This window comes from Nothobranchius furzeri, chromosome 5 (assembly GCF_043380555.1).
Source record: "Nothobranchius furzeri strain GRZ-AD chromosome 5, NfurGRZ-RIMD1, whole genome shotgun sequence".
Classification (NCBI taxonomy): Eukaryota; Metazoa; Chordata; class Actinopteri; order Cyprinodontiformes; family Nothobranchiidae; genus Nothobranchius; species Nothobranchius furzeri.
In genome coordinates, this window is record NC_091745.1 from 62,450,292 (window position 1) to 62,466,675 (window position 16,384).

Sequence of the window (16,384 nt, forward strand, 5' to 3'; positions counted from 1 at the left end):
TGTGCATATTTTTCACATTTTTCAAATACTGTGGTTGATATTTTTCTAAACATGTATCCATAGGCTTGTGGCAAGGCCAGAAAAAACGACTTAAATGTTTTAATACAAGCTTAATAAGCATTTTCTGATATTGTGGGCCATTTCTGTTTTTGTTTCACCGCTGCATAGTGGGGTTTAGGCTTAGTTTGACAGGCAGGAGGTTTTAGCCAATGGGAACGCAGGATCTGTGATAACGTGACCGGACAAACGCAGCACCTGCCACGTGACAGTCAAACGGAAGCGGGCGGGCGCCATTTCATTCTAAAGCTGCATAGATCACCCAGTGCAGCGTCAACGGAGGCAGGAAAAAAAATTGAATGGTTAAAAACAGCGCCCTCAGACCAATGGAAGCGGCCATCAACCCACCTCACGACAGGTATTGTCCGCAGCATCTGCAAACAAACTAAAGTTTACAGGGGTTTCGTCTTTTCTGAAAGGTTAAAAATTTTGTCACGATTGCGACGCCGTAGAATTGTGATCTTTTCCTACGGTTACCTTTTTGGGAAATGAATTGGCTAGCTTTCAAATCAAGCTGTTAGCATCATGTCCGATTCCGATGTAAGTACATCTTAAACTTTTCACGGTTTAGATGTTTTAAAACCATACTGTAATCCAGGAGGCAGGCGGTGGATGCGGATGACAGCTGCAGCGCCATCGGCTGTCTGGGGAGTTGCTCCCCGCTAGCTCAGTCGAGTCATTCATTGCTTAGATAGCCTGGTAAAATAAAAAGAAACACATCCTTTATACTTTTACCATCGCTAAGCTGAACCCACTCAATTTATCTATGTTGTGTCCGCACAAGTTAGTTGGATGCCCTCAGCGGACCGCTAGCTAACGGCCGACAAATGGGTGGATGTTAGCTTGCTTTAGCTACAGCCTCCCTTCTGATGAAAGAACATTTCTATACTGCGGCAAAATGGCACGGAGCCACGGCCAGCTAATTTCCAAAGCTCAAATGTCAGAGTTTGATCGAATATTACTGCTGATTTAAGTTCTTGCGTTTGCGAACCGTTTGTGTTTACAAATAACGGAGGCGTGGCGTCCAAACCACGCGATCACCAACTGGTGGATTGTGTTAGAGCGCATCGGACCTTTTCGCTGAAACAAGGTGATCCGAAGCAGATTTAAGCTAAACAAAATCAAAGCAACTTCAATAGAGTAACTAATTTATCAGCATCTAAAATGGCTTGGGAATAAAACTCGTCCATTAAAAAACATATGCAAATAGCACAATAGCTACAGTTGTTGCTTTAATGGTATAGTTATCATTTTTAAAATGAATTGTTTGTTAGATGTATGAATTTTCATCAATGCATCAAAAACACAAACATATTATTGGCAAAACAAATCACTTTCTTCAGTTCACACAGGGTGAAATCAGGCCAGAGGCTTGTCTACAGTTTGTGTGTCAGTGGAACAGGTGTGTGTGACCTGATGACTTTTTTTTTATTCCTAATCTGGTTTCTGCTGAGAGGAAATGGAGAGTTTGGGATGCTGCTGGGTAAACTCCTCATCTGAAAACCACAGATACTTAACATGCTTATGATTTTATTATGCAGCAATTGTTCGCAAAAAAAATAATTTTCAAAGATAAAGGTTGACCCCACTCTGACCTGTTGTCCTGGGGTAGGAGCATGCTAAACACACATGCGTAATATGGGGTTAAAGTGGACCAGTGGAAAACAAGAGTGTAGCTGATGTTTGACAATCGTGGCTTAAACACCAGGACCTGGGTGATCAGTCACACTTTAATTTACCAGACCAACTACTGTAAACAAGATTTTTACATTTGGAATTAACTTGTGAAGGAAAACATGAACTTCTGCCTGTCAAACTTAATTATTTTATTTGAAAAGAAGGGTACAGAGCAGTGGCTCTACTCTGAGCCCCCCCCCCCACCCCCACACACACACACACGCACACACACTGATTTTCGGGCTCCTCGTCTCATTGCATCTAATCATCGGATGGGTGGGCGTGGCCAGCTTCTGCTTGTTTTCTTGAAAGAAGAAAAAACAGCCCTAAACGGCTCATTCTGGAAGGTACGGCAAATGTGATGAATAAAACTGCTGAAATTTCTGGGTTTGACTCGCGTGACTCTGCAGTCACGTGAAAATCTATTGCAGGACAGGAAGTGCTTTGCTACAAAACACAGCACAATGGATGAAAGCGATAGTACTAAGGCTTTAAATGAGCTGGCACGAATGCAATATCGCAAATAAATACATATTTTGGTTATGACCCATAAAGTTTTAAAAGTCAGACCTTTCATACACCCTGGAGGATTTACCCAGCGCAGAAGCAATCGGCAAAACAAACTACCTTGTGCTGCATGCCTCATTACAAGTATATTACCAAAATGAAAGTTTTTTTTACAATCCTGAAAGCCTACAGCTGTTTTATTTCATGTTGGTTAACTATTTAGTAATCTGAAGAAGCTTTAAGTGACCGTTGTCTTGTTTTTGCTTGGGTAAGTAGTAAATTATGCTATTTTTAATTCATTAGCTCATGATAATAATTAGGCATCAATGTCTGTATCGGCCGACGTTAGTCATTTTTTAAATCAGTTCAATAAATAAAACCGGGCCGATATTAACAACCAATATTTTTTCCATCTCGTCTCCATTTGTTTGCCTGTTTCAGAAGGTGAGGGGGTGATGTGTGATTGTTTATTCACTGTTCATGTGAACAGTGAATGAAATCATCTCAGAACCGTAAATGTGTGTGGTGTGTGTACATAATGTAAATTCAGCTTTAATGACTTTCATTCAGTACAAAATCTGTTGATTTTAGAAGCATTAATGTCATTATAATGGTATCGGCAAATATTGGTTATCGGCTATAACAGTGATCTTATTATCTGTATCGGCCCAAAAAATTGATATCAGTGCATCACTAATAATAATGCTATCACTAATGCTAACGATCATTATGTGCTAGGATCTACTTGTAACTAACTTTTTATGCCTTTTTAAATCAAAATTTCTATGTTTGTTTTTATTTTAATAAGGTATAAGTGCCACGTTACAACACTAAGCTAACTGCTAAAAACATTAGCACCCTGAAGGTTATTGGCACTGAGGACACATGATAACAGTATCAAACTGTTAACCTGCCATTTTTATGGCTGTGTTTCTAAATAACTGGTTTATAAAATGCCATAAAACATTTAGTAATCTCTTACCTGCTGAAAAGTATTGATGCACCGATATGAAATATTTGGGCTGATAACGATATCAGATATTAATATCACTGTTATGACCAATTACCAATATTTGCCAATACCGATATACTGACATTAATGTTTCTAAAACCAGCAGATTTTGTATAGAATGAAAATCATTTAAGCTGAATTTATGTTATTACGTACACACGCCACACACATTTTCAGTTCTGAGATCATTACAAGATTTGGTTTCAACAAACTGTGAAAGGAGGATGCTGATGAAGGTGACCTCCATCTTGGAAAACCACTCCCATTCCACTGCGGAGGCCATGGACAGCTCCTTTAGCGGGAGATTGAGACACCCAAGATGCAAACAGAACGCTACTGTAGGTCAAACATTTCCACTGCAGTTATACGCTAACATCAGAACAATCTACTGTGCAATACCCACATGCACATTTGTATGTCTGGGTCTTATGATGTTTCTTCTTGGAAACTCAATTTTCTATTTTTATTCATTCTTGATTGCTGAAGTTTGAAATAATAGACTTGTGTATTGATAAATGGAATTGACTTGTATTTTTCTCCTGTTTCTCTAAGTTTATGTGCTGCCTTAACGACAACAATACAATAAAGTATATTCTATTCTATTGAATGCAAAATGCTAGTTCCTGATATTCACTTTCATTGTTTATGCTAAGCTAGGAGACGGACTGCTGCCACACCAGGAGATTTATTGTGCTGGTTACAGAATACTTTTTTCTCGCTTTTCTAACTCCGGGGGATCCGGAAATAGACCGAATTTCACTTAGGGGTGGGCTGTCCCTTTAAGCTTGTGTAATAATCTTTGCTTATTGTGTTTGATCGCTTGGCCCCAATGCTAATGTTTTAATATCCTTCCGTTTGGTTGTAAATGGCTTTTTTACGAAAGTACGGTTTCTGACAGGTTCAGTTTTATTGTTTTAAATAAAATGCCAGGTCTTAGTTATTTGATTAATGAGTCTCATTAGCTACTGTCAGTGGAGTCACTTTCTTAGAATTTTTGGAACTTACTGTACGAACAGATTGAGTTGGCCTTGGATTGTTCTCCTCCAGTCATGTCTTGTAATGGATGTATGCCTGCTTGCAGCTGTGGACCCGGTCAGTGGTTAAATCTGCTGTGGTGTTTCCCATGACGCTGCTAAAACTAGCAGCTTATTGATGGAATCCTGGTTTCCTGTTTGACTGAAAGGATGGTGGCCACATTTATGTGGACTCATGTGAATGAAGTATGTGTTAGCAGACACTTTGTCATTATATTTCCCAATTAGTACATCTGTTGATGGGAGTAGATGGCTGATTATTTATTATTTGTGTCGTTTTATCTAACAGCATTGAATTATGCTATCTTGTTTGCCTCCTGATCCTAAAAATAACTGTATCATGCTTTGTTTACTAGAGCATTGGTAGGCTAAATATGAATAAAATATTACTGTAGACCCTGTTGAAATATAATTTTTTATTAAATATAAGCATCCATTCCATCAACCCTGCAAGATGTTTAGATTTGATGAAGCTCTGCCTCTGCCTGGGTGAATTCCACAATAGTACACAGCTGCAGACCCGGAGGCTGTAGATTTGAACATAGAAAAGGTGTCTGAGATGGTAGCAGACTCCCAGTCTGAATAACTTTCCCAGTCCTTCCTTGAACTTTATAACCATTCAGCTAGTGGTTAACATTTATGTTGTGCTCACAGTTCTAGTCCGTCTATTGGGTTTTTACGTTGGAATGGTGCCGGTTTGAAGAAGTAATCCTTCAGAAAACCCACACCGGTACTGGCTTGTGTCTTAACAAGCAGTCTGTGAAATCATTGTCACATTTTGGCTCAGCTTTGGAAAGTTCCTTATACAATCCAACCATTTCTGCCAATTCTTCAGGAAGACCGGACAATCCTGTTCTCCTTGCAGACAAAAAATCACTTTAGGCTTTATTTAAGTGCAGACTAGAAAAGCAAGAAATCACTGTTCATAACTGGAGAGGAAACTCCTTGTTAGCTACACAGAGAGACTGCGTGTTGGTGTATACAGTCCAGGGGAGGTGCGGGGTGTGATGACGCAGCAAAAACTCCAACACCAGGCTTTTGCAGCAGCTGGACTGAGAAGAGATGATTTGCAGCTGAGAGGAAAATGCACAAGTAAAGCTTAAAACCACTTTGGGTGTAGGTTTCATGACTGTGACATTGTCAGAAGCTCCAAAAAGTAGATTTTACATGATTTTGGACATTTAAATCTCTTTTTGCTGAATAAATATTGGTTCTCCTTTCATTTATTTTTCTCATTTTAATATATATGTGTATTTGATACCTGTACAGTACAACTCTAAAATTCAAATATTGAATAAAAATAATTTTCTTTCTGTTGTCTTTGTCTCCACTCCACTCGTGGGTTGTCCAGTGGTGTGATGGACCAGCATACCAGCTCAGGCAAACGCATTCGAAAGCCCTCCCTGTTGTACGAGGACTTCGAGAGCCCCTCACTGCCACATGCACCCCCTGCCCCTCCGCAGCCCCCAGTGAAGGACCCCAGCCGGCCCGGCCGCATGACCAACCAGCTGCAGTACCTCCACAAAACCCTCATCAAGTTCTTGTGGAGGCACCACTTTGCCTGGCCTTTCCACAAGCCGGTGGACATCTACAGGCTGAACCTGCCGGTGGGTTTTAGGTCATTTTTTGTTTCTTTTTTTTTTTGTAAAGAAAAAAGATTTCTGCAGCTCACCTCAGTGCCTTGACTTAAATGTTTCTTTCCTCGTTCCTTTTTGTGTATTGACTAAAGTCTGTTTTACCCTTCTGATTTGTGTTCTGGCTCCAAGATCCTCTGTTCCTGTATCCTTAAATTAATTAAATACTTTCTGTTTTGTCCAGTTTTTTTATTTATTTTTATTTTATTTTTTCAGGATTATTATAAAATTATCAAACAGCCCATGGACATGGGGACAATAAAGAACCGTTTAGAAAATAACTTTTACCAAAGTGCGAGTGAGTGCATTCAGGACTTCAACACGATGTTCACCAACTGCTACATCTACAACAAGGTAAAACTTGTTTATTTTTATAGGCACTTCTCTCACGGTTTACAGCTAATATGTGATAGGTTTTACATAAAACACATGAAGCCCAAAGCATGTGAGGAGAATAGGAGTTGGAGGTTAAACTCTGGTCATCATAAATCAAACTTCAGATTTCATGAAGGTTTGGGTGTACACAAAGTTCTCACTTGAGTCCTCAAACATTGTTTTAACTTATCTTTTTTTGGTTTGCAGAAGCCCTTTATTTATTTATTTTTTATTGAAATGAGATGCAAAACAACCAGCTGGTGCTGATGATCAACTTAAACAGTGATTTTCCCGTCGGAGACTCAAAAGGTTAATTAAAGAAATCTGCCAGGGAATGCACCACTGCCAGCAATGAAAAACTGGACATTTGTTCTGGTCTCTGAACTCACTAATGGCTAATTCACGCAGACGAATCTTCCAGGTGGATGTGTTTACTGTAGAACTTTTATTTTTCCTATAATTCTTTGAGAGAAATCAAAATATGTCTAAATGGGTATCGGCAGGTCAGAGCTGCACAGAAATCGGTAATCTGTAATTAGAGGTTGACCGATATTAGTTTTTCTATTGCCGATGCTGATATGTAGGAGACATGATCAGCCGACGGCCGATATGTAATGCCCATTTTTTTTTTTGTTTAATGCCAGATTTCATTGCCGATATCTAGACGTTTTCCATCTTATTTTCATGCTAAAATGGCACTAAAATTAACAATGAACAAAATTTCTGATGCTTAATCGGTTTTTCAACTCTGAACTTAATCATTAAATCTTAATATTGTGCACTGCTCAGTGTTAAAGTCAGACACATAAATTAAGGTAATTTAGAGTATTTATTATGCAGATGTTGTTGGTGAACGTAAAAAATACATTTGAATTAAATTCTGCAACAGCCCCGGGCTGCCTGTAGATGTGCCTGACTTTAAATGGGCTTTATTAAGGACAAAAATCGGTATCGGCCCTGAGCGCCAACATCGGTGCGTTTATATTTGAAATTGGAACTAGGAAAATATTTACTTTTCTGAGACAAGGAAGTGAAATACTGTTTCGAGTTAATTATCTGTGCGTGTACATCTCGGAAGGTCTTGAAAACACACATTGAAAGTTTAAAAACATGTTTTTTAGCAAAGCTGTAAGAACCCTGTGTGGATTTTGGTTTCACTTCTGAATCTGTTTCATGCCTGAGTGATTCTGGTCGTTTTTAAACACGAAGCCTGTTCAGGACACAGAAACAAACAGGCCATTGCAAAAGTTTATCTGTATTTAAAGGATAAAGGACCAAAAAAAGTACTTAAGATGAGAAATGATTAGTTTGGTTCCTCCTAACGAGGTTGGCTCTGAACACCAGTTTAGTAGACGGCTGATAAAACACTAAAAGTCTGGTTTGTTTAAAGTGACTTTCTGAAACAAAAATGTAACAAAAGATCAGTGCTTTTATTTTCTTCTGTGGTTTAAACATCATTTAGTTTCTGCTTGTTTATTATTGTACTTGTTTAGCCGACAGACGACATTGTGTTGATGGCCCAGTCCTTGGAGAAGATCTTCCTCCAGAAGGTGGCCCAGATGCCCCAGGAGGAAATTGAGCTTCCCCCTCCTGCTCCTCGCAACAAAAACAGCCGAGGAAGAGGTAGCGCAACCTTTAGTGCACATCTGTTTGTAGGATCAGAGTTTCCTTTAAAATGTAACTAGAGCTTCTCATTTAACAGCTGTTACTCAAACTTGTCTTAAGTCTAAGTGATATAGAAGTAACAGGTAACTGGTGGCGTTATTAATAATAATAATAATAATAATAGTGTGTGTATGTTTGATCTGCAGCTTCTCGAGCTCAGCAGGTACCAGCAGTGTCCCAGTCAGCCTACTCGCCTTCTTCTTCAGACACCGGTGACTCCATGCTGGCCAGCTCTCCTCAGACGGTTCTAACCAAGAGCCTGCCTCCGGCCAACATCATGGGTCTGCCACCAACTCAGCCCACCACCAAAGTATTTACTAATAAATGATTTATTCTGGTTTTTTAATGTTTAGTGACTTAATGACATCTTTATAAAGCAACTTCTGATCTACATGTCCTCTGTAGAAGAAAGGTGTCAAACGTAAAGCGGACACCACCACCCCCTCCACCATGGGCTTTACTGTGGCCATGTCAGGAGCAACACACATGGTGGGTTTAGGGAAAGGAGGACACGGGGGACAAGTCCACGACACCTCCATGCACTCCATCTCCTCGATGGGAGGCATGAGCCTGGAGACTCCCCCGGGGATGGGCCTGGTCAGGAGCCCCGGTGGTCCTGTCCTGCTCCAGCCCATGATGGCCGGCACCGGACGCAGGGTGGGCAGCGGACGTCCCATTAAACCCCCCAACAAGGACTTGCCTGACTCTGTCCAGCATCAGCCTTCCAAGAAGGGCAAACTCAACCCTCAGCTGAGGTACTGCAGCGGGCTGCTGAAGGACATGCTGTCTAAGAAACACGCGGCGTACGCCTGGCCCTTCTACACACCTGTAGACACGGCTGCACTGGGACTCCACGACTACCACGACATCATCAAGTGTCCCATGGACCTGGGCACCATCAAGGTAACCGTTAAGATTTCACACGAGGAAACATTGTTTTAAAAGTGAAATACCTTTAAAATATCAAATAGGTGAATTTGAGGTGTTTAACAATAATCTGAAGCCCTTTTCTGTTGGAACTCTTCATCAGAGGAGGATGGACTGCCGTGAGTACAGAGACGCTCAACAGTTCGCCAGTGATGTCCGACTTATGTTCTCCAACTGCTACAAGTACAACCCACCTGATCACGATGTTGTAGCGATGGCCCGGAAGCTGCAGGTCCTAACCCCAACGTCCTCACGGGAGATCCCCAGAGGAATTCTGTTTTAACGACTTGAATGTTTTCTGGTCTGTGTGTCAGGATGTGTTTGAGTTCCAGTTTGCTAAGATGCCAGACGAACCACAGATGGAACACACAGCCATGTCCACCAGCAGACATCAAACGTCTTCTTCATCATCTTCGTCTTCCTCCTCATCATCATCATCTTCCTCCACCTCTGAGAGCGAGCCCAGCAGCGAGAGTGAAGAGAGCGAGAGCAGTCCCAGCTCAGACAGTGAAGAAGAACGAGCCCACCGCCTGGCGGAGTTACAGGACCAGGTGTGCACACAGGTGGGTTTCCTTCCATCTCTACGCAAAACAACCAAAATACTTGAGATGTTTATATATTTTATATGGTTGATCATTTAAAGCCAACAGGTTCTCCAAAATGATGCAGTTCCTCCACGGTTATTTAAAGAGGTTGTCCCCAGGATAGGGTACTCTGTTCTTGTTCTGCTGTCTTCTGGTGTGGTCCTTGAAACCCTCAAATGTGCAGCTGTCTTTGATCAAGAAGCCCACTGTTGATCCCTCTGTTTTGAACAACTATAGGCCAATTTCGAAAATTGCCATTTCTTTTGAAAGTACTTGAGAAATTGGGTCATAACTCATAACCAATTTTTTTGGCATGTTTGAATGATCAGAACAGAGGTTTTACTGGAGCCTACGTAAGAGAAATGATCCGACACACTCCGATTTTAAATCACTGCTTATAACCCACATCTTCCCCCTGGCCTTTGACACCATCTGAGTTGATGACTTTTAACTAGTTTTGAATCATTTTTATTGTTATTTACTTTGCATTTTGTTTTGTTTTAACCTCATATATATTTACATTAATACATATTTATTAGAGATGTAAGAAAATATCGACACAGCAATATATCGTGATTTTGTTCCTAGCGATATATCGATATTCAAAAGCCGTGTATCAAAAATATCGATATCACAATATATCGTGATATTTCTTTCTGCAATATTAAATCGATAATCAAAAGTCGTGTATCTAATATTTGGACGAATTTACATGCAAACATTTGTGTATATATTTTTTCTTTTGGTGCAATTCAAACACTGACCACTAGTTGGCAGCAGTGGGTTTTGATTCCACCATTGAAATGTAAATCCCTCTATTATGGTTATACATCGTATCCTATCGTTTCCTCTGTATCGTGATTCGTATCACTATAATTCCACCAATACATATCCCTAATATTTATTTTAGTCTGCTTAATTTACCGTCTTACCTCTCTGGCTGTTCTCTTTATTCTAGGGTTTATGGTTTTATTGTCGATTCTGTTGTCGTCATTTGTCTACAGCACTTTGGTCCTGCGGGTGTTTTAAGTTCTATACAAATAAAGTTGGTATGGTGTTATGTCTCACAGCTGCGGGCCGTGCACGAGCAGCTGGCTGCCCTCTCCCAAGGCCCCATCGTCAAGCCCAAGAAGAAGAAAGAGAAAAAAGACAAGAAGGAGAAGAAGAAAAAGAAGAAGGTCGACAAGCGAAGTCGGGGCGGCAGAAGCAGAGCTGGCTCTGAGGAGTGGAAAATGCCTGGAAAGATGCTGAAAAGCAAATCTGCCAAAGCGGGCGGCTCACAGGCCAAGAAGGGCCAGATGAAAAAGAGCAACAAGAACAGCAAGTGAGTAAGACAACAGATTTCCCACAATGCCACAGTCATTTTTACTGTGTCAGAACAGGAACTTGTATCACGATGAAAGCATTCTATCTGCTGTTTTCAGGATGGCGAAGAAGCCGTTCTACCCTCCGGTGGAGCCTACTTCCATGCTTCCTCACTACGACTCCGAGGAGGAGGAGGAGATCGTACCCATGTCCTACGACGAGAAGCGCCAGCTCAGCCTCGACATCAACAAGCTGCCAGGAGAGAAACTTGGACGTGTGGTCCACATCATCCAGTCCAGGGAGCCATCGCTGAGAGACACCAATCCCGAGGAGATCGAGATTGATTTTGAAATGCTGAAGCCGTCCACGCTGAAGGAGCTGGAGCGCTACGTCATGACGTGTCTGAGGAAGAAGCCCCGTAAGCCCTACGGTGAGCAAGGTAAAGGAAACACTCCTCACACGAATCTAAAAGGTCTCCTGTTTCAACTCCCACTCATTAAAGAGCCAGATGATGCTATTTAAACCTTTCAGACGAAGGGAGGCACAAAATATGACAAAATCTTACCGTTGGCACTATTGAGATGTAATTTTAACTTAAATATGAGGTATTTTTGTGAGCCTGAATTTATACCCAGAAATGTTTCAGTCAGCCTCACATTACGTAACCCAAAAAGCATCATGGGCCACCACGAAGCAACTAAGGAGGAAAAAAAGCATCCTTGGAACCAGCGTCGGTGCTCCACGCACGCACGCTCTAACGAAACGTGTACAACAGCTGCGTCTGTGGCAGTTCAACCATTGTACTGGGTCTGGTCTAGTGCTTAACGCATCTGCCTTTCGTCTCGTGTTGCCACGTCCTGACGTCGGTTCGACTTCCAGTGTCGGCGGTAATTTATTTATCCAGTTATAGCAGATTTCATTTTTTTTATGTTTTACTTTTATTGATTATTTCCTGCTTTGGTCATTTCCAAGCAGCATTTTAGTTGCAGAGCTCTGGACGGGACACAGACGTCGCTATGATCTACTCTGCTCACCTCACATGGGCTTTAGTTGGCTAAATAAACGCATACAAAGACAAATCTTTTTTTTTTTTTTACAGTTTACCAATAAAAGGTTGGAAGTGTAATGCTGGCAAGTGTGGCTGAAACAGAAGAAAATAAATGACTGCTGAGACTATAAGGTCATAAAACAGCATGCAAGGCAGGGGATGTATCCACCAACCCTCCAAACAAATCCCAGAAGTTTAGCCGCCTAACGCACGTTCTGTGCTGGCCTTTTTGGACAGGACTCTTGGTTTTTATGGAAGTGTTTTGTCCCCAACACAGAAGTCATTTGTCAGAATATCCGTTCTGGCACCGGTGGAGGTTTTTAAAGCAGTCATCTGTGGAGTGACGGTCAGACTAAAACAATCTCAACTATAGCATGAATTCAACCGCTTTTCAATCGACCAGCTTGATTTGTGTAGCCCATTTAAAAACAATCAGAGATCCCGTTAGTCATCACACACTGGTGAAACTACATGTCCACATTCGACCCATCCCCGTGGGGAGCGGTGAGCTGCAGTAGTGGCTGCGCTCAGGAACTATTTGGTGGTTTAACCTCCCAGTCCAACCCCTTTGTCTTTGCCCTGACTGTGGATTTGAACCCATGATCTCCCAGTCCCAGGGCAAACCCTCATACCACTAGATCAACATAGATTCATAAATGTCTCGCCCTAGACAAAAGAAAAACAATGACTCAATAATAAATCACTAAACCGCCTATGAGCACTCAAAAGCTAAAGAAAATAGGCGTGTTTAAAAATCACTGGAAGGGGAGTCTTTTACCCAAGTAGGAAGATTATTCCAGAGCTTTGGGGCTCCTACAGCGAACGGCTGATCAACTTTTCTGATGCGTCTAGCCAAAGGGACGGTTCAAAGTTGTTGGTTATCAGATCTGTTCACTGACCGCTCTACACTCGCAACTCAGAGAAAGTGGGCGATAGTGGCTTACTTCTAGAGGAGGCAGGCTTCACATTTGAGACTAACTTCATGAGGAGTAGAAAGACCTGATGATGCAGTTCCCATCCGTGTGTCTGCAGGTCTTTCTTCAGAGTCTGAAAACTTACAGCTGAGGCAGGAAAATGCATGAATGAGTAAATGACAATGTCACGCGATAAAAGGCTCCCAAAAGTGAATTTTTCATAATCTGGTCTCTTAAAACTTTTTGTTGTTTTTTCACTCCAAGTCCACACCTTCCTCTCCCAAAGCTAACCCGTAGTCATTCACACAAGTCATGTTTTCATCTGCAGTAGGGAAGAAAGGCAGCTTGGTTCTGTCTAAGGAGGAGCTGACCCTGGAGAAGCAGAGGGCGCTGGAGAGGAGGCTGCAGGATGTTAGTGGTCAGCTCAACTCGGTCAAGAAACCCACAAAACCTAAAGGTGAGCTGACACCTGCTTTTTTCATGGATTACAAAAACAAACTCAAATCTCAGCTCCATCAGTTCTGTCTTCATGCTCATGTTTCTGATGGTGGAGAACATTTAAATCTCATTAAACACTGGATGGATTTCAGAACATCACCCCTGATGTGAGCCTAATCCACACGTAGCCGTTTTTTAAAAACGAATATCCGCCCCTCCAAAAACTTCCATCCACACCACCTCGTTTAAAAAAAAACTCTGTCCACACGTACCCGGATAAATACGTTGTTAAGGACATGCCAGACCTGTAGGCGGCAGTACTTCCCCCGTTCTTAACCTCGTCCTTCGTCTGTGGTCTTCCGCAAGGAGCAGCAATTCCACTTGCAAAAACAAACAAGCAAAAAGCGCTTGGACAATTGATAAAGCGAGCGCAGCTCTGAGGGCATCCATGCTGTCGGCTAGTGTAAACACAGGTCGCACACGTGATGTCAGCATGTTTTTGTCGCGGAAAGTGACGTTGCGGACCTTAAAACTCCGGTTTTGTCTGTCCACACGCAGACACCCAAAACGGAGAAAACGCATATCTTCACTTTGGCCGGAGTTTTTAAAAAGATCCGTTTTCGTGTGGATGACAGGCCAAAACGTAGAAAATATCTACGTTTTGGCAGATCCCCGGCTACGTGTGGACAGGGCCTGAATCTATAACCGATTCACTTGTGAAGACAGCCCTATTCAATATGGCCGCCGCGGCTAATCCACATTAGCAAACAGAAAATGATTTAACTCAGTGTTACAGATGAAGTCATAGTAGCTGGGAGTCTTTCATGATGCATATATTTACAGTTTAAACGTGTCCCACTGGATTTGGTGCGACTGTTGGAACTCTTCTTCTGTAATATAATAAAATCTTAGTTTAAAACTCTGACATGAAAGGCAGTAGACGACGAGCCTTTAATCTACCTGGGAAAACTAATGTAGTCAGTGACTCAGGGTTATTATTATGTTGTACATCATCCAGAAAACGTTCAGATTTACACAAAAGCGGAGTATTTGGACCGTTAAGCTCCGCCCAGGAGCAGAAATAAAACTCGCTCTAACCTTTGTGATCTCCTCCCGTCACAGTGGAAAAGCCCAGCGCTGTGGAGACTCGCGCCCAGCCGTCACGCCTCAGCGGCAGCAGCTCCAGCTCTGACTCTTCATCCTCTTCATCCTCATCCTCTTCGTCAGACAGCAGTGATTCAGACTCAAGCTGAGATGACGAGACGAAGCCTCGCTAACTCAGGGACCTGGGCTGGCCTAGGACACGCGACACCCTGAGACAGAAAGCGGACTCCACGTCTAAACCGATCGGGTGGAGTTTGTTCTAATAGATCTGGAACCCAAACACAAACAATGCCTTGGTTTCTCCTTTCTTTTGCTTTGTAAATATCTGTAGAAATGTATGTTTCTTTTATAAAGAAGATTTTATTGTGATCCCTGAAGAGGGAGGAGTGACGAGAAGACGGGCCTTACTGTTGGCTGACCCTCATAATGAAGAGTCACACTGATCAGTTTATTCACCCACATCTCCTCAGATTTCACCACAATCTGAACAGCAAGCCTTCGCTTTTCTACAGTCGGACCTCTAGCTGAGCTAAAACGTAGGATAAACCCTTCGAGTCGTTCGGTCATCTCAAACGTGGTTAAAACCTCAAATAATAATTAAAAAAGACTGATAATGGATCTAAGATGTGATCCATACCGACTCTGTGCTAGCTTCTGTTGACACGACTCATTTGTTTGTGCACGACCGTGACATTTCTGCTCTAGTCTGTTCTTAAATCATGTACAGTAGCTCATGGTGGATTTATATTATGGTGTAAGGTAAGTTTAACATACAGTGATTACAACCTCTTCGGATTTAATTGATTTACTGGTTTCCCGTTTCGTTTCGAACCAAATTTGCTCCTTAGTAACAGGATTTTTAAACATTATAAATGTTTTTGATGCTGTTCTTTATTAAAGGCACCAAAAGTTCAGGTGAGTTTCTGAGCTGGGTGCAGGTTCCTTCATGTTCAAGTTCAGGTTTCTCTTTTCAACATCTAGCTCCTAAATATTTATGCTTTTAATTTGCTAAGCACATCTGAAGCACTTGGAAACCTTAATATATTATTTAATTTAAAATTTTTATTTATTTGATTATAAAAGAACAGACAAATAAAGGCCAAATACACAAAAAGCCCCCCACCCCTGAGAGACGTCAGAGTTGTAAAAAGTTGCAGTTGAATGTTGACGAAAAGGAATGCTTGTAAAATAAAACTTGCTGTATTTGCCGTTTCACATGGTATTCTCTTTAACCTGTTCAGTCTCTTCTTGGTTATCATTTCTATCCATTTCCACATCATTCCAGTTTTTTTATTTTATCAAAGCTTCCATTTAAACTGCTCACCTTTTCTTCCATCTGACCGTTTCTCTCTCCTGTAGAAAGTTTGTGAGGTTTGTTGTGTGTGTTTGAGTCTGTTTGACATTTCTAGTTTATAATAAAACTATTGTGTTGAACTTCACTAGTGATCGGAATCCATTTTTGCAGGTAGTTTAGCCCTCTGGAGGCAGGCGTTGCAGAGTTGCAACGTTGCAACCTACCTACCTGGTTACTCCACATACGTATTTCTTGAGCATTTTTTAACTCGAAGTACCCCTGAAGGACTTAGTTGTTCGTCCTTTTATCAAAACTTATTTTGAGCCTGAGAGGATTAAACGTGTGGTGTTCATTTTAGCCCAGCAGGTGGCAGCTAAACAGTAAAACCTGAGGGGAGTGACATGCTCCCATTTACGTGCTCCATAAAGAAATCTGGTAACAGCTTTAAACGTCAGTTCATTGCAAAAACTTAATCTGTTAAGTGTTAGAAAAACTAGACTTGCATTAGAAGGAAATCTGAAAAGCATCATTATGGAGAGTGTGTAGGAGTGTGTGGGTCTTCATCCAGTCCCGCCTCACTAATTCTCTTCCTCAAATGAGAACCTATGTTTCTTCTCCCCGTTTGCTATTGAAGTTTTGAGTAAAAACAGTTTTAACCAAGAACTTGATTCTGCTCCGAGCTTTAGAGCAGCAACTTGTTCAGCTAATTTTGGAGCTGATCATGTTTTACATGAGTTTTTCATGCAGATGAACATGAAAATAGTCTCCTACACCTATCTTCTGCATTAGCTTCTGATAGAAAGTAGACA

At 41.6% G+C, this 16,384-nt stretch overlaps 1 protein-coding gene across 2 annotated transcripts; it reads left to right on the plus strand.

Moving 5' to 3' along the window:
• The first annotated feature begins 81 nt into the window (after positions 1–81).
• On the plus strand, positions 82–15,720 carry brd2b (bromodomain containing 2b). Of its 2 annotated transcripts, none has more exons than XM_015949768.3 (12): positions 82–415; positions 5,639–5,894; positions 6,138–6,275; positions 7,790–7,919; positions 8,108–8,271; positions 8,367–8,864; positions 8,992–9,120; positions 9,203–9,451; positions 10,543–10,796; positions 10,897–11,216; positions 13,068–13,196; positions 14,300–15,720. In XM_015949768.3, exons 1-12 carry the CDS (start codon positions 357–359, stop codon positions 14,428–14,430), a joined length of 2,457 nt encoding a protein of 818 aa, XP_015805254.3. In that variant the 5' UTR covers positions 82–356; the 3' UTR covers positions 14,431–15,720. The 2 variants fall into 2 exon arrangements, with proteins under 2 accessions (XP_015805254.3, XP_070407102.1); XM_070551001.1 differs by having other exon boundaries at positions 10,897–11,207.
• The last annotated feature ends 664 nt before the right edge of the window (positions 15,721–16,384 follow it).

Excerpts from the sequence above, each read along its gene's own strand:
- brd2b (XM_015949768.3), top strand. The coding sequence starts at position 357 with ATGGTTAAAAACAGCGCCCTCAGACCAATGGAAGCGGCCATCAACCCA. Across the intron at positions 416-5,638 it reads ATCAACCCACCTCACGACAG|TGGTGTGATGGACCAGCATA; the intron begins GTATTGTCCGCA and ends TGGGTTGTCCAG. Across the intron at positions 9,121-9,202 it reads CGATGGCCCGGAAGCTGCAG|GATGTGTTTGAGTTCCAGTT; the intron begins GTCCTAACCCCA and ends TCTGTGTGTCAG.